General features: G+C 41.5%; 1 protein-coding gene across 1 annotated transcript; it reads right to left on the bottom strand.

The window, feature by feature from the left end:
- Window positions 1-762: 762 nt before the first annotated feature.
- Window positions 763-19329, bottom strand: LOC149312021 (germ cell-specific gene 1 protein-like). The gene is made up of 6 exons (XM_089523794.1): window positions 19175-19329; window positions 12090-12414; window positions 8248-8295; window positions 7017-7169; window positions 5976-6087; window positions 763-2231 (listed from the first exon to the last, which is right to left on the bottom strand). The coding sequence occupies exons 2-6, from the start codon at window positions 12412-12414 to the stop codon at window positions 1889-1891; spliced, it is 981 nt and encodes a 326-aa protein (XP_089379920.1). The 5' UTR covers window positions 19175-19329; the 3' UTR covers window positions 763-1888.
- Between the last annotated feature and the right edge of the window lie 1396 nt (window positions 19330-20725).

Below are 20725 nucleotides of genomic sequence, written 5' to 3'. Positions count from 1 at the left end.
CCTCCAAGCAAATTGAAAGGGTCTTTGGAAAAGGAGAGCAAGTTTGATACCTCATGCAGAGTTCTATGGCTATAAACTATGTAGGGTAGAAAGCGTGGAGCTCTGCATGACTTGATTTGCAGAGGGCTTAACCTCCAGACTTAAACTCAGTTTAAGGTGATTGGTGACACGGCAGGCAGTGTGGTAGCCCTATTTCCTTTTAAAGGCACACCTGGACTGAATGATATTGAAGTAATTTGAGGAAGGGAGTTGAGATAAGAGCCTGGCTGCCTTTGCAATGAGACTGGATTAAAGAAAAATGTAGGAGAATTACACAGGTGAGACCTCCTCACTTCCTTTTGTTCAGTTAGGAGCTGCCCTGCTTTACCAGAGGGTTTACGTGAATGTTTTAGATTGATGCCAACTAAGGGCCTTTTCACATTGCACAATTATAGCTTTATGATTCCATTATAATAACTGCATCCTATAGAATCCTAGGGTTTGTAGTTTTGTGAGGCACTACAGCATTCTGGTTGAAAATTGTAAAATACTTTGCCCTAAAATCCCAGAATTCCATAGCATATTGCCATGTCAGTTGAATCATAGTGATATAATTGCACAGTTGGAAAGGGCCCTGTGATAAGTTTATGGTATACATTTGCTTTTCATTTTCCTCTCCTTGCCAAACTCTGATGTAAATCTCACAAAACCTTTTATGGTTAGAAACTGTGAAATAAACCAAGAATCATTCAGCAGAGTGTACAAACTCATTCAAAGGCTCAGTCTTTTATTAAACATGCATGATTTATTCTGAACTCAGTGATGTCTGAACAAATCAAACTAGTCAGAGTGGACCTTTCCAAATCTAAGGCAGAAATGCCCATTTGAATTCCTCTTTGGCATCCAGATGTAATCTCCCTTCCCCTCTCCCATCCAGTATATTTCTCTAAAGAAGGAAAATGAAGTGCAACTCTGATTCATTCATTTCCTGTGCATATTATAGTCTTCTTTGCATCTGCTTGGGGTGACTTCCCTGTTTTCCTATCTACCAGTTTCTTCTATGCAGTAGGTATGGGTTGGAGCTATATTGCAGGGTCAAACCAAACACCTTTAGCCCTTGTTGTCTGATATATATTAAAATTGAATAGCCAACACTGGATGGGGATAGATAGGATTGGGACCATGACATATGGGAGGGGAGGCATATTTGCTCTTGTTACAGTACCAAACTAAATTGGGTGTATCCCACCTGCTGTTCATAATGGCAGGAAAGCTCCCTTTGGAGAGATGCTACCAGTCTATGTGGATAATATTGAACTAGACAGACCAGTAATATGACTTGGTGGCTGCATTTGCAGATAACAATAAACCAGAATGATTGACTTGTCTTGGTTTACTGGTGCACACAGCTTGTTCATTCCTACTTCAGACAAGCTGACTAAACAAACTGTATAGAAAGATTTGTGTGATAGTTACAGCTGGGGTCTTGGTTTGTTGTCCCCAAACATGTCAGGTTCATAAACCAGGAACAAATTTCAACTTTTTGTTAGCTTAGAAATCCTGGCTTCCCTGGGAACAATAAACCAGAAGGCCAAGTTTGGATGTCTGCTGAAGCTCAGTTTCATTTCATTTGTTTGTTTTGCCCATTTGAATGAAGCAAAGAATGAAGCTAGTTGCCTCATTCTTACAGTAGATTAAGATAAGTTGGGAATCCTGGCTTCTTGTTATTTGCAAAGTATAAGGCAGCTTCCTATGTTCTTATGGCCAGGTACATCAACGACAGTGACTACTTGCCACCAGTTCCAGTTCCCTGGCTGAGTGAATAGAAGCCAGATGCTCACATATGGCTAACATTTTTGTTTAGAGGTCATTTTCGTTTTGACTGCCCTGCTAAACATTTCTGTCAGCCCTAGCATGGATCTTCTCCAACTGACTTTCCCAAGACCTCATTCAGTTCCAGGTCAGGCTCCCTCTGTAGCACCTTCTGCTGCAGCTCAGAGTAAAAATCAACACCCTCAGAGATAGAGTGGAGAGGTTTTTCTCGATGCGGGTAGAAGCCACTGGTTTGTTCTCTGTGGTGATGATGGTACTGAGGTGGCAAGAAGTATTGGCAGTGTTGGGCCTGGTCTATTGTGAAGCTCCCATCACAGGCTAGTTCATGGTTGCGCTTGAATGCCAGCACTGTCTTGGTGTATGTGTTCAGAGTTGTGACTGCAGAAGCCATGCAACAAGTAAATGAAGCCCAGGCCATACTGAAAAAGAGAAGCATAGAGAATGAGAGATGGAGAGGTGACTATTCACATTGATACATTATGGGGATGTAGCAATGAAGATGGAGATTCTTACTGCTTGGCCATTTTGGCAGGATGGGACAGGCAGTGTTGCATAAGGGTTGGAGCATGGGCAGGCAAAGTGCAGCCCCTTTCCCAGATGTTTTTGTGGCCTCAGCCCCCTCCATCATTGCTGGGCTGCCCTTTTCACGGCCAAAAATAAAGGTGCTTTACCCCTCCAAGAATCCTGGAGGAGAGGAAATTCACCTTTTAGATCCATTTCACACTCTTTAACATTTTTTTTTTTTGGCAAATGTCCCATTTTTAGTTTTTTCTGTTTCTCTTTTTGGCAATCAATGCAGTTCAGGGAGGATCCCAGTTAGAGATGTAAAATTTCTGGAAAATTTGAAGCCATGAAAAAATACATGTTTTTTTTCTGGGAAAAATTGAAAAAAATGCAACATTAGCACTTATACAAATTGCAAGTCACTCTGTTACTTTAGGAATATAAAATATTACTATGTACAAATTGATTTGTCATAAAATTACTACAATTGGTATATTAAAATAATGTGTCTTCTAGCAATTATTACAAACAGAATTTACTTTTATTTTTTTAAACAATTATATGTAACAAATGGAGTAATAATCTCCTGAACTTTGGTTTTGCTAGTTTATGTGGAGCAGGCAAAAAATAAAAAAATAAAAGTAAAAACCTTAAACCACAGAAGAAATAATAAACATTAGTAATGAAAAAATTATTTATATTTCATCGCCACAGTATCAAATAGACATAAAGCACCCATTCCCTTAAAAAGAATGGGGGGGGGGGAGTGTTTGAAATGGAGGAGGGTCTAAGACTCAATTAATAGACATGGAATTTAATCAGATTATTTTTTGAGCTCTGGGCTGCATCTGCACTGCAGAAATATTCCAGTTTGACACCACTTTATCTGTCATGGCTCAGTGCTAGGAAATCCTGGGAATTGTAGTTTGATGTGGCACCAGAACTCTCTGACACAGAAGGCTAAATGTCTCATAAAACTACAAATCCCAGAATTCCATAGCACTGAGCAATGGCAGTTAAAGTGGTGTCAAACTGCATTATTTCTGCAGTGTGAATGTAGTCCTGGTTATCAGTATCAGTTTCAGTCTCTGCTTCTGCTTTGTTATGTTTGTCATCATCACAGTTATAATGGATGTCTAAAAACAGAAGGTGTACCCAGATTAAAAGAAGCTTCTCTACCCTTTCACACATCAGTTCATTTCTTGATTTAGTGTGTTTCCAAACATAGACCAGATTCTTTCAGTGCCCCCAAAAAGGAGAAATGCATCTTGCTCTTGCATTGGAGAGTTCAGTTTGTAACCTAGGATTTGCTTGTCCTCATTCAGTGCACAGAAATTAGAATAATCTGATACTGTAGTTAGTTTTAGAAATGATTTGCAGAATATACAAACGCATTGTCTTAAAGGTATTATGCTAAAATGAAACATTCCATAATAAGTTTTCTTCATTTTTTCAATTTTTCCAATTTTTTTTTGCAGGGGGGGGGAGGCTTCAGGGGAAAAAAACCAACAGAAAAAAACATTTCCCCCCTAATTTTTCCAGTTTTATTTTGGGCCTTCCCATCTCTAGTCCCAGTGTAGAAACTGGCACCTGAACCCAATGCCTGTTGACCTGTAGGTTCAAATCCCTAGTCAACTGTGAAGTTCACTGGGTGATTTTGGGCCAGTCGCCACCCCTTAACCCAGCCTTCCAGAAAGGGCTTTTGTGTGGGGGATAAAGCAGTGTGTGGGAGAACCACTATGCAGCTTTCAATATCTTAGGTGAAAAATGGGAGGCAAGTGTAATGAGTTCAGTAAATATAGAGAGCAAAGCCTGTGAGCAAAGCATAGATGATACACTTCATTGCGTTACTGCCTTACCTGTTACCATCGACATCATTCTAACAGCCTGAAGCACAAGGGAGAAACATTCAAGCAAAAACATTCCACTATCCCTGCTTTTTTAAAAAAGGCTTGCTTTCCCCCCCTCCTTCCTCATCATTGCTTTTTCCTTTTGTGCCATATTTTTTCAGACTGTAAATTGACAAGCGGGGATCATCTTTCATTAATGATATGCAAGCCACACCTGGACTTTAAAATACTTTAAATATTTACATATGTACATGTGTGCATACATAAGAAGTGTGGGGCTTGAATAATGTCAAAAGCTGGGAGAAAGGTGATGTAAAGGAGGAGGTGGTGGCACATTGAAATCAGTAGAAACCCAAAGAATTAAACATTTTCCAAGGAAATATGTCTAACATGTAACCACTGTAACAAATTCTACCTCTGTGTAGAGTTTTGCACATCCCTCATTTTCATCTCCTATTTTGCCATCTTCCAGGTTTGTGAAAATAATGGGAAACAAATCATGCAAGTAAATCCACAAATTAACCATGGCCCCAAGACATTAAGCAAATTGCCAGCCCTGGCTGCTAGCCCTGAAGTGCACAGAAACAGAACCAATGCAAAGCCTCAGGGTCTTTGTCCCTAACAGCATATTAACAGACAAGGGATGAGTCATCAATGGAATGACAATGGACAGAAACACTGCAGGAAAACCAACATCTTGGAATGGAAGACTTGTAAGCAAAATAGAATTTTCTAGAGGGGATTGAAGTCATACAACAGCTGTTGTAGATTATGTCCCTTGAATATAGGTGACCAAAGGGAGGTTTACAAGCACAAATATTGCCCCTGGCTATGAACCAACTTCAGTATGCAAGAATTTGTAGAATTTAGAAGAATTATTTTTGGTAGTTTCTGTCGTTCCTTGTTGTTGTGTGCCTTCAAGTAGTTTTTCAGGACCCTAAGATAAACTTATCAGAGGGTTTTCTTGGCTAGATTTGTTCAGAGAAAGTTTGAGGCTGGGAGCATGTGACTTGCCCAAGGTCACACAGTGGGTTTCATGTCTGAACAGGCAATCGAACTCTGGTCCTCAAAGTCATAGTCCAACACTGAAACCACTATGCCACACTGCCTCTCCCCTGATCATCACTATGTGGGGGGTTCTAGGAGCCGCAGTTAAAAAAGATTCCCCTTCCCAAGTGTTGGTACTTTGTTTTGCAAAACAGTTTACAACATGGGGATGTTGTAAAGAAGTGGTTTGACTGGTCTACTACCCGAGACCAGTTTTGACAAAAAATCATAATTAAGGGTAATAGATTATATGCACAAGGTCCCATGTTCTATCCTTGTCAAGGTGAGCCTTAACATTAGGCACAGTGAGGCTGTTGTCTCAGGCAACAGAGTGTCAGTGATGAATTAAGACTCAGCTGCCAGTCTAATCAGTATTTGTGCATGGAAAAGGAAAAGGCACCGTCCTTTTATTTGCTTCATAAAATCAATTGACTTTGGTCTATTATGCACCTGCCTTCTCCAGGTAGAGGATGGCTCAGGTACAGGGCCTAGATCCAAGATGTTGGAAGACCATCTGCAGTGGTAAACCACAGGCAGACCAACAGATAAGAGGCTATAATTAGAGCAGAAAAAGCACAAAATCAGAACAGAAAATTAGAGTAAAAAGTTACTTTTTGGATCAAAATGCACACAATTACCCAGCCAGCAAAGGCCAGGGATTTGGGAAGATGTATTCCAAAAACGTAATATTTCCCAAGCTCTACGGCAATATTTGAAGAGCAGTAGTATAGACATATTTTAAATAAGAAAGATTGTACATACTAGAAAGCCCAACCATAGTCCCAGTTGTGAGGTCTCCAGTCTTCTGGTCCCAGGCTAACAGTTGCTTGGAAAACTTGACTGTACATCATATGAGCCACCATTCCAAGGAGGCCTACAGTGAAAGCAAAGGGAAAAAAATTAACCCACCTCAAGTCACAGTTAAGATGGGAGAGACACATTGCCTCTCCCTCCCTCCCCATTCATAATGAAGGTCTTTTCCAGATTTGAAGATTTAGGAAATGCTTCTATGACTTGAAGCTCGCTAAGTCATTCTTGTTTCCCTTTTAATCTTCTGGCATCTTTCCCATTTCCTCTCTTTTTATTTCATTATATTTCACCTATCACAGTTGCATACTTCTATTGCCTTCTGATTTTCAGCTGTTATTCTGGAAAATATGACTCTGCCTGCCTTTGCTATCTTTAATGATTGCTTCCAGTTTCCATCATAAAACACCTTCCTCATCCACACAACATTTGGGCGAACGCACTTGCATATCACCCCGAGAGAACACTTATTTGCATAAAATTTGCACACACAATGTAACATTGCAAAGGTAGAAATTAATTGTGTGGCTATGTGCCTTTAAGTTGCCTGTCACCTTATGGTGACCCCATGAATTTCAGACAGTTTTTGTAGGCAAGGAATACTCAAGAGGTGGTTTCGCCAGTTCCTTCCTTTGAAATATAGCCTACAGCATTTGGTATTTGTTGGTGATCTCTCATCCAAGTACCAACCAGGGATGACCCTGCTTAGCATCTAAGATCAGATAGGATCTACTTAGGACCTGGAAATTAATTACCAGAAATGAAATCTACAATATATCTATCAATACTGAAGAAAACTGTCACAAAGTGACCTATAAACATGTACCTTCAAGGCTTCTCTCTCTCCCTTCCTATGATTCTTTTATTTGGTCTGGAAATCTCTTCAAGTAAAGGAAACCTTCAAACATAGGATTATCCTTGGACAGCCAATGAAGTAAAGGTCTATTAAGTGAAATAGGACCAATGGTCACTCTATGCTCCATTGAAAGCTCTCACCTGACAATACAGAGGAGACGGCAGCAAAGGCATTGAGTTTCAGGCCACATACTGGATTTCCTGTGTACAACATGTCCAGCAGGAGGAGGATGAAGCTAATCACCAGTAAGCATATGTACACTATCTCTGAGCCAAGGGACAACCAGAGGATGCCTGTTGTGTGCAAGCAGAACACACAAGTCAGCCAGGATTACAACCACACAGCACAGAAATCTCTTCTCTTCTTCCTGTCCTCACTGAATAAAAGGTGAAAGATTAAATTAGTAGACCTGCTGAATTTGCACACAGCTGCCTGACAGATGCTTTCCTGATCTGACAGTCCAGCAGGCAGCAAAGCCTGGATGTTCAGTACTAAGGCCCCAGGTTGTCTGCTACACATGGATGATATGTTGTATTTGCCTCCTGACACACAAATTGCAGACCTTCCAACTATGTCAATTTGGCAGGGATAGTCCCAATTAATCCCCTGTTGTCCCACTTGGCCACATGTGTCTTGCTTCTCATCTGTGAAATGTTGAATGGTATGAAACAGAGCAGGACTGTTCTTGTTCATAGCGAATAGTCTCACATTCCCCTGAGCAATGAAAGGTGACTGATAGGGAGAAGCTTTCAAATTCAGGTTAGATGACCTTTCGGCATCCTAATGGCCCAGAGGTTTTCATCAGCTTCTCATAAGAGATGAACTTGTGCCCTGCTGAGTAGGGATACCTTAGTATTTGCCTGGCCTTGGAAACTACTCTGGGAATTTTAACAGCCTCAGTTTGTCATTAAGAAAAATACTTACTTCCATTGGAATGGTGGTTAGCATAGGGAAGGAAGTTTGAATCTTTTTTTCAGGTGAAATCAATCAATCAATCAGTCAATCAATCAATCAATCAAAAAAGTGTATCATGAAACAGTTCATCATCATCAGGCAGAGTGAGGTAATTGCCCTAGTGGCATGCATTGGGAGGCACACACTCTCTGCCAAGTTGCCTATACGGTCCCTCTTAATCCTGCACTTCCTTCAGGCATGGTGGAAATACTATCCTATCACCAGTTTTGAAGAAAGATTCAACTTCCAGTTCATTTAGCATCTGGACATGGAATGGGACACCTCCATATGCAGACTATAACATTTTGTAACAGCAAAAGTCCAACTAATTCACAATGTGGTTTTTGCTGCAGAGTTGTGCCCATTCTTAAAGCTTGCATTGGCCCATGGTAGTCCAACATAAACTCTCACTCTTACCTCTTTCTACTGGAGGGCAAAGTTCAATGAAGCTGCGGCATGTCTCATCTGAAAGGGGGGAAAAAAGATGGCGTGAAGTTGAAACATAAATGTTTGAATCTAGTATTGCTGAAATTCTTCTAGGCTCTTGGCTCATCTGGACCATAAATGAAAAGCTCTACATGCAAGACAGTGGGGCCCAAGTTATTCTTTTATACTACAGCTTCCAGAATCCCCCAGCTGGTATAATCAGTGGCCACACTGGCTTGGAGATTCTATGAATCTCTGTGCAAATCCAAAGAATTTTCAAGCTCTGAAAGGCAATGGTGACATATACCTCCACTGCCTTCCTCTCTTGTTTTCACTGCCCTCTCCATGCAAAGGGCAAGTAGTGCCATAGCTTTCTAGAAAGCAATGCTGCAGCATCTTGTAATTTGTGGGTGCTTCTTCATTAATAATTTTCCCCATCTTGATCAAATTCTGATGTTGTTCAACCACATGTGTCCAGGTTTTTATATATGAAGTGTTGGAGGGTATACAGTCCAGTATATGCAGTGCAGATGATTGCCGAGTCTACTTATGATTTTCTCTCAGCTGATAAAGATGTTTCTGCCCTGCATATCCTCTGTTGCAAAATCCTCCTTAACTACATTGCTCTTCAGGCCTTTGACTCTACAGATTATAAAGGTTTGCTTTTTAAAGTTACTTTGTCCTCTCTAGCCCAATACAATGTTGTGTTTCTTTACTTTCCCTGCAACACTAATCTCTCTGAATCCCTTTGTATCATTCTATTTAGGTCTTTGGTATCCAGAATTCCTCCCCATTCAGCCACAACTGCACAGTCCTATGTACCACTTCATGGGAGATTGGATAAAACTGACTCTGCTGACTCATATTTTGATCTTATGCCTGTTAGGGAACTGTGTTGCTTTTAGTGGAAATGCTTCCAGAGTATTATTACTTCACATTAGGGTTTCATAGGCTGATCTTTTCTAGATATATTATAGATATTTTGCTATGGATGTCAGAGACTATAGAATGTTCTATAGTCAGACCTTTGGTTCCCATGTTACACTGTGTAACAAAACAAAACAAAACAAAACACTGAATTGAGAAAAATTGCATGAAATCATCCCTTTTCATTAGTGAAAAACAGAATGGCATCTCTTAAGCAGAGCTTGGAAAAGTTCTTTCCCTGGACTACAACTCCCAGAATCGTACATTTCCAAGCTCAGATCTTGGCCTCAGATCAGGGCATAAGTTGCTAGTTCAGTAACTTCCAAAAGGGTATTTCTACCAGTCTCATTACCTTCATGAGACTGAATTCCAACACATACACTTTAATTCTTACAATCAGCTGAGCATCTGCACAATGTGCAGAAAATAACAGCACCAGCTAAGGATGCAGTTCTTTGCTAATTTCATTCTTAAAGGAAGCACTGAGTAAATTTAGCTATTTTCTTGCTGCAGTGTTTTTTTTTAAAATCTGTGTAAGACTTATTCTGCAGAAAATTTGCACATAGATTTGTGCAAAATTGCTCATAAATCTGCAAACATGCACTTTGGCCCGTTACAAACGGGCCTTAAAGTACGTGACGAGCTTCTGCACCCCCCTAACCCTAGTATGTGCTCTGCGTGTAGAAAATGGTGGCGGCCGTTCCACACGGCCATCGCCATCACTACGTCACGACCATGCCACCTCCAAACGAGGCGGCACGGTTGTGATGTATTTGGGCCACGACAGGGCACCTAGGGTGCCCTTTCCGCGACCCCGGAAGGAGCTCTGTTTTGGAGCTCCTTCTGGGTTTGTGTCGCTGGGCGCAGCCTTCAGACGGCTGCGCCAGCGATGCAGAGGAGAAAGGGGCCAAGTGGCCCCTTTCTCCTCCTCCCTGCCATTGCCGGGTGTCCTTGGGGCTTGAAGCCCCAAGGACACCCCTTTCCAGGCCGCAGGGAAGCGGCCTTTTGCAGCTTCCCCGCAGCCTGGAAAGCGGCAGATCGGAGCCTTGGAGGCTGCCGGTCTGGCAGCTGAGGCCCCAATACAGCGGGGAAAGGGGTGGGTGCATGCCGCCCCAAATGGGCGGTCTGTAACCCGCCATAGACACTACACTCTTGTTGATGCAGCCAAGAATTGCATGTTTAGCTTGTTGTCTACTAAGACCCCAGGATCCTTTTTGGATGTACTCCTTTCAAGCCAAGTGTCACCCATTCTATACAGTATATGTACATTTCATTTTTCTTGCCTAAATGAAGTACTTCACATTTATCTCTGTTGGAATTCATTTTGTTAGTTTTGGCCTAAGTATTCTATTATGTTCTGTGCAGGAAATGATATTTCCTGGAAAGGAAATGCAAAGATTCTCATCAGTCAATGATTCTCCGTGGCAAGATTCCCTGACACAAAAGAAACACACTTTTCAATCATTTTTCATATATTATTAACTATTCTTTCCTTAGAATCAGCTCAGACCCTACTGTCTTTGTTATATACCATATTTCCCTATGGCAATATGTTTAAGGCTGGGAGCTTTCTTTTCTCTGCCTGATGTAAAAGTTAGGCTGCCCCTATTTCTTTTAAGCTTCAGGCAGGCAGCCAAAACAATGCTGTTCCACATAGCATTCAAGGTCTGAAATTGTTTTAACAATTTCCAAACTAGGTTCTAAGATTGTTTTTAGAATGTTTTTAGGAGTTTTTAAAGAGTATTTTAATTTTTTTTTTAAATCAATTGTTTTACAGTAATTCGTTTTTATTTGTTCACTGCCTCAGGGGCCCTTGTGGGCTGAGAGATGATACAGAAATCCTGTAGAATAAAGCAGAATAAAATAAAATAAAAAGGTTCCAAACTGGGATATGAAATGTGTTCTTATGTAGACTTATTCTGCTGTAGCAACATGGCAGCTATACTGGTTTTCCAGACTGATTTCCATCCATAGGACAGGGTAGTTTTGCATGGTAAAGAAAACCTTCAGTAGGAAGCTTATTCCACCAGATTTATCATTGGATTGGCACCAAACCCATCCTAAGGAGCTAAAAGTGCATAACCATCAAAGTTCATGAACACAAAAGAACAGATTCCTCAAACAGCCAACTACCAAACAGAGGAAAAGGTCAGAGGAATTAAAGGTGTAAAATTTCCAGAAAGTTTTGAAGCCATTGGGAGTTTTGGAATTTTAAAAAAAGAAAGGAGAGAGAGAGAGAGAGAAATGATATTAGTATCCATTACAGATTGAGTATCATTTTGTTACTTTAAGTCTGCAGACTGAATTATATCCATAATATAGAATTTTGTTTGAAGTAAAATCATCATGTCTGGTATATTAAAAGTACAGTTCAGTCAGATAATAACTACAGACTGAATTTCCTTTTTCCTTTTTAATTTTTTTTGTAACAAATTGAGCTACAAGGTCCAGAGCTGTAAGGAATCCCTTTGGTTTTGCCTTTAAAGGGAGCAGGCAAAAACTATTTTAAAAAAAGAAAGAAAGAGAAACCATCAACATGATTAAAATAGGGAAAATTATTTTTGTCTGTTCTAGTGTTCCATAGAAGCAAATAAAAGGCATTCACTCCCATAATAAGACATGAGAAAAGGATACCAAGACTAGGAATTGCAGTGATCCAGTACTGTACTTTTTCTTATATAAAAGTCTCCCTATTAGGCAATTAGCTTTGGGTGGAGGGAACAGAAATGTATATTAATACAAATTTATAGGTCCACACCCGTGATTTTTTTCTTAGCCTTCGCATCGCTAAGAGGAACCTATGAATAAAGTGGATGTTATTGATAAAATTGTGACATGAAATTTCAACAGCAAAAATGAACAAAAAGACCGAAAGGCTCTTGGCTTTGCTCATCTGGAGCTATTACCTGGGCCTTCTATGTTCTCCTCGCAGGAAAGCCACATCCCTGTGTGAAAGTACTGGAAAGTAAAACGATCATCTCCTGTCTCCCAGCTATAGTGCACCACATCTTGAGCCAGAAATGATGAATTGCCAATGAAACCTTCAGGAGGCATGGGGACACCGATGCAGTTGGTGCTCTTTGTCTTCTCACATAAAGGCTTGGGAACTTTCTGGGTCCCAACGCACCAATAACTGCCCAGTAAGGATGTGGTAGAAAGGCCAAGGGCCAGCAGGTTCAGAAACACAGCCAAAAGAGCACGGCGCCAGGGAAGGAACTTCTGAAGCTCCATCTGCAAGAAAGAAACAGGCAGTGTCTAGATTGACGGAAGTAATAATACCACTCTATTCTGCTTTCATCAGGCCTCACCTGAAATACTGTGTCCAGTTTGGGGCAACACAATTCAAAAAAGTTATTGACAAGTGGGAGCATGTCCAGAGAAGGGCAACCAAAATGGGGAAAGGTCTGGAAAGCATTCCCTATGAAGATTGACTTAGAGAGCTGGGTATATTTAGCCTGAAGAAGATAAGATCAAGAGGAGATTTGATAGTCCTGTTTAAATATTTGAAGGGATGTCATGTTGAGGATGGAACAAGCTTGTTTTCTGCAGCTTCAGAGACTAGGGACCTTACAGGACATTTCCCCCCCATTATGGGCATGGGAAGGGGACGATGGGGCCATGCAAGGCCAAGAAAAAATGCATTTTAGCCCACCCCAAAGTATCCTCAAAATGGCCCCATTCCATCACCCAGCGCCAAGCTGTTCCCATTCAGGGCTGAGGCAAGCTCTACCCTAAATGGGAACAGCTTGGTGCCAGGCGACAGATTGGGACCATTTTGAGGACACTTTGGGATACAGTAAAATATATTTTTTCAAGCGTCCCCTTTCCCTGCCCATAACGGGGGAAAATTTGTCCGATAAAGTCCTTGGACACAGAGCAAGGGATTCAAACTACAGGAAAGGAGATTCCAGCAAAACATTGGCAAGAATGTCTTGACTGTAAGAGCTGTTCAACAGTGGAACACACTCCCTTGGAGAGTGATAGAGTCTTCTTCTTTGGAGGTCTTTGAATAGAGGCTGGATGGCCATCTGCCAGGGGTGCTTTGATTGTATATTCTTGCATGGCAGGGGGTTGGATGGATGGCCCTTGGGGTCTCTTCCAACTCTATGATTCTGTCATGCCTAGCCTGGCTAAGGACACAGAAGAGGACTCTGAGTTGGAACCCAAGCCACAGCCTGGACCTAGTATAGGAGAGATGCAACTTGTGACAGCCCCAATTTGGCAGGGACAGTTCCGATTAATCATTATCCCACTTTTTAATTGCTTTTAAAATGTCATAGGACCTTATTGGACACATTTTGCCCCCGTTATGGGTACAGAAAGGGGCTGCTCGGAGCCGGGCAAGGCTGGGAGAAAACACATTTTACCACACACCAAATTGTCCTTAAAATGGCCCCATTCTGTCACCCAGAGTGAAGCTGTTCCCATTCAGTGCTGAGACATATCTTTTGGCTTGAACGGAAGACTTCTGACCGAGGCAAAGGACGTGCCTCAGTCCTGAATGGGAATAGCTTGGCACCAGGTGATGGAATGGGGTCATTTTGAGGACACTTTGGTGTGCAGTAAAATGCCTCGCATGACCTCGATCATCCCTTTCCCATGCCCATAACGAAGAAAAATGTGTCCAATAAGGTCCTATGACATTTTTAAAGCAGTTAAAAAGTGGGATGATGATGAGAAGTTTCTCTTCTCTTCCTTTCACTTTCTCCAACTGAATTCAAAGTGCAAATTTAATTTGCACTCAGTTAAGTCACACGATGCAGCCATGACAGTAAAGTGGAATCATTGTGCTATAATGGTTTAATGTGGAAGGGACCCTGGATTGTCTCCTCTGACCGGCAGCAGTTCTTTGGTTCTCACCTAGTGGCACCAGTGTTAGTGGGGTGGTGGATATACTCTGAATATTGGTGGTGAATATTTAAAGAACCTGTCCAAGGGGCTGAATTTTGCCCTTTCTAATGGGTTCAGGCAAAAGCAAACTTCCACAGCCTCTCCTAGCTTGAATGTTATTTCTCATTAATAACTTTTCTCGTCTTGACCACTTGATGATATTGTTTGGCCCCGCATGCCCCTGTTTTCCTCTGTGAGATGCTGGAGAGTTTTAGACTAGCCTAGGTGGGCTTGGGGAATTTTCCCCCCCAGCATCCTTCCTTGCTCTCTCTCTCTCTCTCTCTCTCTCTCTCTGTGTGTGTGTGTGTGTGCATGTGTGAGTGGTGGAGAATGTTGGGTCAAACCACCTCTCCTCTCCCTCCTTTCCTTCAGAACTCCTTTCCACCAAAAAACAAACCTTAGTCTAAGGAATGAGAGACCTCCTACCTTCTCACTGTCTTGTCCACTTACTAAAGGGACAGAGAGTGACCACCACCTTCCACTGTCTCAGTCTCTATGTCAGTCTTAGTCTCAGACTCAGACACATCTGCTCACATCCCTGTTGGTAAGCCTTATGTGGCAAGAGAGGAGGGAGGTACCCTTCATATGGATACTTGTCCCCCTTGTGCTTCTTGCCCATGGTCCCAGATTGAAGCAGCAGCATGTTCCACCTGCTCTCCTCTCCCCTTGTTAGTTGCTCACTGGCTAATAAAGGAACTTCTGGGTTCACTATGGAAAAGTGTGAGGTGCCCATTAAAAGCTTTTAACACAGAGATTTGTCTTACCCATCTCTCAGATAGAACCTAGGTGCCAGCAATTCCCTCCTTCCCTGGTGCCTCATTTTCCACCCAGTCTCAGCCACTCTTCTTGCCATGGTGGGGAGACATGAATGACAGTGGTGGTGGCACTCTTTCTCTACTTAGTAGGTTTGCTTGCAACCAATATGGCAGAGAGATAGGAGGAGGGCCAGTGAGCCAGTGGTGGGAATGATGGGGATGTCAGAGGGTCAGCAGGGAGAAAAGGAGTGGCACCTTCCACCTTCATCCAACTGGCCTGTTTGGAGTGTACTGCCCCCGCCAGAAGGCACAGACGGAGCTGCTGGAGCTGGCAGCTTTTGGTCTGAAGAGGCAGTGGTGGTGGCATCGCAGAAGCTTGCACCTCCATTTCTCTATCATAATGCAGTGGCATCACTAGGGTCATGGTGTCACCCCACTTAGGGTGACACCAGGGACAGCTTGTACACTTGCACCCTCTGCCATGATGCCCCTGCTACCCTGTATTCTTGCACTGGCTCTCAGTTGCTCTGAAAATACTTTGAAATTTTGGAATATTCCAAAGAGTGAGAAGTTGTAGGGTGCAAGTTTGACTTTCTCTGGAAGGTGGCTATTCGCATCTCATGACATCCTGGAAAGCTTGAATTTATTAGCAAAGGTATAAGCTACAAAGAGGTGGATGGACATCACTAGAAGCCTCCAACAGAGAGCCAGTGTTCATTGCTCCACCCATGAGAGAAACAGCAACATCAAAACTTACTGATACCATCGCTTTGACTTTTCCTCTAGCTCCCATGTTACAGTCTATTCCCCCGCCCCCATATATACTCACCTTTTTCTTAACTGAGAGTGTGTTTTGTTATGTGCCTCATTAGGATGTATTTATATTCTGCCAGAACAGAGAATTAATGTGGCTTACAATATGGGTAAAAGTACAAATAAAAGCAATTACATTGAAATATTTTAAAAATAGACTAATTATAATATTAAGGCACAACTGAATTAAAAGCAATTTTAAAAATCATTTCATTTACCAAAAAATATACCAACCATCTATTCAAAGCCCTTTATCAGGAGCTAATCATGGCAGGGGACATCCTAGCTGCACTTGAAAGGGAATTCCAAAGCCCAAGAGCAACCACTGAGAGGGTCTTGTCTTGTGTTCCAAGCAGATATTCCAGTGAAGGTAGTGGGACTAAAAACAAAACCTGCCCTGTGTATCTCAAACCCAGGACAGCTGGTTCTTTACATAACTTGTGCACAAGCTTGTAAAATCCAATACATAATAACCAGCACTTTGAATTATTCCCAGAAAGAGATTGGTAGTCACTGAAGTTGTCATGAGAAGAAAGTTGTGCACTAGCTCTACCAGGCCCTTGTAAATAATATGGCCATAGACACACATAGCCAGTAATATTAAGCAAGCAAACAAAGAAAAGTGATACTGAGCTATTTTTCCAGGTTCATTCAATGAGATCTCTCTTCCAGTAGTACTTCTGGCTCCATTCTCTCTCTCTCTCACACACACAGAGAGAGAGAGAGAGAGAGAGAGAAAGATAGAGAAAGAAAATCTTATACAAAAGCTTTCTTTTTAAATATGCCTCGACTAGTAGGATAAACACAGAGAGCATGGATGATGGTGGAAACAATAAAACAGGTGTGTAGCCTCAAGGCAGAATTTGCAATCATAGAATGTTTCATAATGCCACAGGAACCACCCAAAGGTGGAAAAGAGGTTGTCAGGTGGGTCTTGAAAGACAACGTTCCATGGTAAAGAAAAAGGTTTCAGAGGACTGGATGCTTGTGCCTGTGTTATGCATCTCTCCCTTGAAAAAACACCTGCCTCTCTTTCTGGTAAGAGAGTGACAGCTTCTAGGCCTAGAGCACCTATTAAGAAAGATCAAGGAAGAAAGTGCAAAGGCAGGCTTATTGTTGAACGTAAAGAAAACAAAGATAATGACCACGGAGAATTTACACATATTCAAACTAGACAATGACAAAATAGAAACAGTAAACGAGTTTTCATACCTAGGATCAAACACTGATCGGAGTGGGGACTACAGTCAAGAAACCACAAGAAGACTAAGAATGGGGAGGGCAACTATGAAAGAACTAGAAAAGATTCTAAGATGTAAAGATATAGAAATGAGCATGAAAGTTAGAATCATACAAGCCATTGTATTCCCTGTTACTATGTATGAATGAGAGAGCTGGACAGTTAAGAAAGTGGAAAGGAAGAAAATCAGTTTATTTGAAATGTGGTGTTGGAGGAGAGTGTTGAGGATATCATAGACAGCCAAGAAATCAAACAAACGGGCCCTAGAACACTTCAAACCAGAAATCTCTCTGCAAGCCAAGAGAAAGGGTGTCGTACTTTGGCCACATCATGAGAAGGCACGACTCATTGGAAAAAATGATAATGCTAGGAAAGGTGGAGGGAAGCAGAAAAAGAGGAAGACTGCATGCTAGATGGATGAGCTCTATAAAAGAGGTTATGGGCATGACCTCGCAGGAACTAAGCAGAGTAGTGGAGGACAGGGAGTTTTGGATATGTCTCATCTACAGGGTCACAATGGGTCAAGATCGATTTGAGAGTGGATAACAACAAACAACAAAAATCCTGTATTATCCATCTGCCACTTCCTGTTGCTAATGCAAAATTGGCTAGAAATAGGCTCATATGGCACTGTGTTGCCATTATGTGACCCCAGCCTGACTTTATTCTGTCTTTCTTCATGATTCCTCTGCCATCTTAAGTGAAATTGGAAACTCCTTGAGGCCAATGTCTTGTCAAACCCCAAATACATGGATGACTGTGTATATAGTTGATACACTAACACTAATACTTTTTAAAGAGGCATTTTCCCCTCCAAGCAGAAGATACAACCACTATTTGAATGTACAGTCAGCCCTTCATACCCATTGATTCTTTATCCATGGAGTTAAGCATCCACGGATGAGAAATTATGCCTGTGGCAAGAGATTTGGGGAGGAGGGTGCCTTTAGAAAAGAGCAACAGTTTCCAGCACATAGACTCAAGATCTTTTTAATTCATTGTAACAAAAAAGAAGATTTCACCCTACCTTCCATTCCACCAAAAAATGAAGGGGACAAAGAGAAAAGAGACAGGGCAACTTTGAATATATACACATGCCTTTTTATTAGCCATACCCATATACACTTTGTAAACTGGCAAAACAAAAAACCCACAGTGGTTTGGATCTAAAGAGAGATGTATTTAAGCAATCTCAAGACCATCTTATTTTGTGGCAGTGAAAGCAACAGAGTCCTGCCTGCACCTTAATGACTAGCAAATTTATCATGGTGAGAGCTTCATCAGATGCAACAAGTTTTATTCTGAGTTACATTCAGCCATACATATGGTTGGGATGGGGCAGGAAATGGGAAACAGATTAGAGGGAAATGAAATGCAGAAATAGAAACAGTGATCGTTGTGTGAAGAAAATGTTTGTTTTTCCTTACAGTAACCTAGAACTTCCAGAAAGTCTCTCCTGAGGACTGTGGTCTTCTTGAATACTGTTGCAGCATTGGGGGATGCTATGGGGAGAATAGGATAGGAAATTTTCCTTCCATGAGGTTCATTATATTAATTTAAATTTTGACCCAAGGCAGAAATTCTGCCAAAAAAAATGTAACTGGAGCAGAATATGATACTACATTCTATTCAATCTTTATTGCAAGAGCCACAAGGTTTTGCATTCCACTCCAGTGCTTTTCACAATTTTTTCTTCAGACATCCTGTGCAAGAACGTTATTTCAGAATCAGAACAAGTTGCTGGACTTCACAATGAAAGACAGAAAGAACAGATGGGGAGATATGAAAGAGATCCCATTTCTTCCCATAGGATGCAGCTATGGAGAGAAGGCAAAATGAAGGTACTGCCCCAAATAAGAATTTTGCCCCCAATGAAATGTTCCTTCAGTCTGCAAATTTCTAGCACTGCAATGGTGAAAATCTAGATTTGAAACCTTTCAAATATAGAATTCTTAATTTTTTGTCTTCTCATACCCCTTGTGCCTTCTTTGGGTGTCTAAACTGTGTGTCTATATGATCATCTGAAGTTAAGTTACTGCAATGTTAGAAATTTGGGGGCTGAAGAATTTTTTTTACCTGGGGAGCAGAAATCTAATTTGGGATGAGGCATTGCTCTCATACTCTCTATATACCATACCCCTGCTTTTGTCTGTCTGTCTGTCTGTTTTCCTTCCTTCCTTCCTTCCTTCCTTCCTTCCTTCCTTCCTTCCTTCCTTCTTCCCACTACAATAGGGCACAAATACCCTACAGAATTATAGTCATCTTCCAAAATAGCACCAATTGTACAAATTACCTTTCTGGAGGTTTCTACAGTTGCTGCTGTTTAATCTTCAGTCTGCATTGGAAGTATGACTCTGACATAGCCTTCGCTTTCCCCCATCTTCCAGCTATGGTTCCTGATAAGTAAACTCATTCTGTCTCCCCTTCTACTTCTCTCTTTGTCTTCTCCGAGTCTCTTCCTACCTTGACCCCCACCCCACTTCTTTCAAGCTCCTCTGTGATTATTAAATGCCGTCCATCCAGTAAGCAGCTGTTTTTGTGGGAAATGGGCATTTCATAATCCACAATGCAATCACAGCACAGCTGTTCCAGCAGATTAAAGAGGGAAAGATTGGCGTTGCAGGCTGGGATTAAGGATAAGAAGTGACCTCCATTCACTGGGTGGGGGGATGTTTCAGGGAAAACAAGAGGAGGAGACTTCAGTCATTCATGTGCAGTGGCAATTCAGCTGGCAAAAGGTTCGGAACAAGCTGTTGGTCTCAATCCTTATGGAAAGGGCAAACAGTGTAAAAACAATGGCAGTTACAACTAACAGCAGCATTTAAATATTATTTTTCTGTTCACCAGCCCCCCCCCCCCCAGGCAATGTGCAATAAAATAATAATTTAGAAAACAAAAAGAAAATAAGCATTCTTTTAAAAAGAAGAAGATGGAAAAACAGTTTTAAAAGCCAAAGGCCTGACAGTTTTGATTACCCAAAAGGAAGGGAGTTTCACAATTGTTGTGTGCCTTCAAGATGTTTCTGACTTATGGCAACCCTAAGGCAAATCTATCATGACATTTTCTTGGTAAGATTTGTTCAGAGGGGGTTTGCCTTTGTCTTCCTCTGAGGCCGAGAGAATATGACTTGCCTAAGGTCACACAGTGGATTTCCATGGCTGAGTGATGCTTCAAACCCTGGTCTCCATTGCTGCCCTGTCACATTTACCAGCCAACCTAACATTTCAGCTGTTTCTATTGCTCCTAATATAAAATATGAGCCAGAGGAAGGGGTTCTGTCATTTTCTGACCTTCCAGTCTTTTCCTTAAGTTGCTTTCTTTTTATTTATTGCCAGAAAAGAAAGCCATTAAGGATGACAGAACTATTGCACAGTGCCTTTGGGTTGGTAGTGCTAGTTCTTCCCTGGGAAGTATCCACTGTTTCATTTAGAGCAAGAGAAGCTACACCACATGTACTGTGAGGATTTGGGATTTCCGGATGCCATCATCCTAAAATTCCTGACAGTATTTCCTTAATTTTTTTTTTAAAAAAACCTAATATGGAAATGGAAGACAGTTCTTAAATCAGGGACCAGAAAATACAGAAACTTTGCAAATTGTTGATTGGAGAGCCTGTTTCATGTTAGATTACACAGGATCAAAATGTCCTTAAGGTACACTTCATAAGTTGCATAACAGCCTAACTGCAATAGGGAGTGTTTTTGTAATTTGCTCACTCAAGGATGGATTAATTTACTGGGCTTTCATAGTATCAGAGCAGCTTACTGCTTTCCTTGAAATACTTCTACTCCATCTTTATCTTTGTTTCTGTGCCTGTCTGTCTTTCTCTCTGTAAAGGAGCAGC

This window comes from Sceloporus occidentalis, unplaced genomic scaffold (assembly GCF_023333645.1).
Source record: "Sceloporus occidentalis isolate IW3139 unplaced genomic scaffold, rSceOcc1.0.p SCAF_5, whole genome shotgun sequence".
NCBI lineage: Eukaryota > Metazoa > Chordata > Lepidosauria > Squamata > Phrynosomatidae > Sceloporus > Sceloporus occidentalis.
This window is presented reverse-complemented; position numbering and strand designations above follow the sequence as displayed.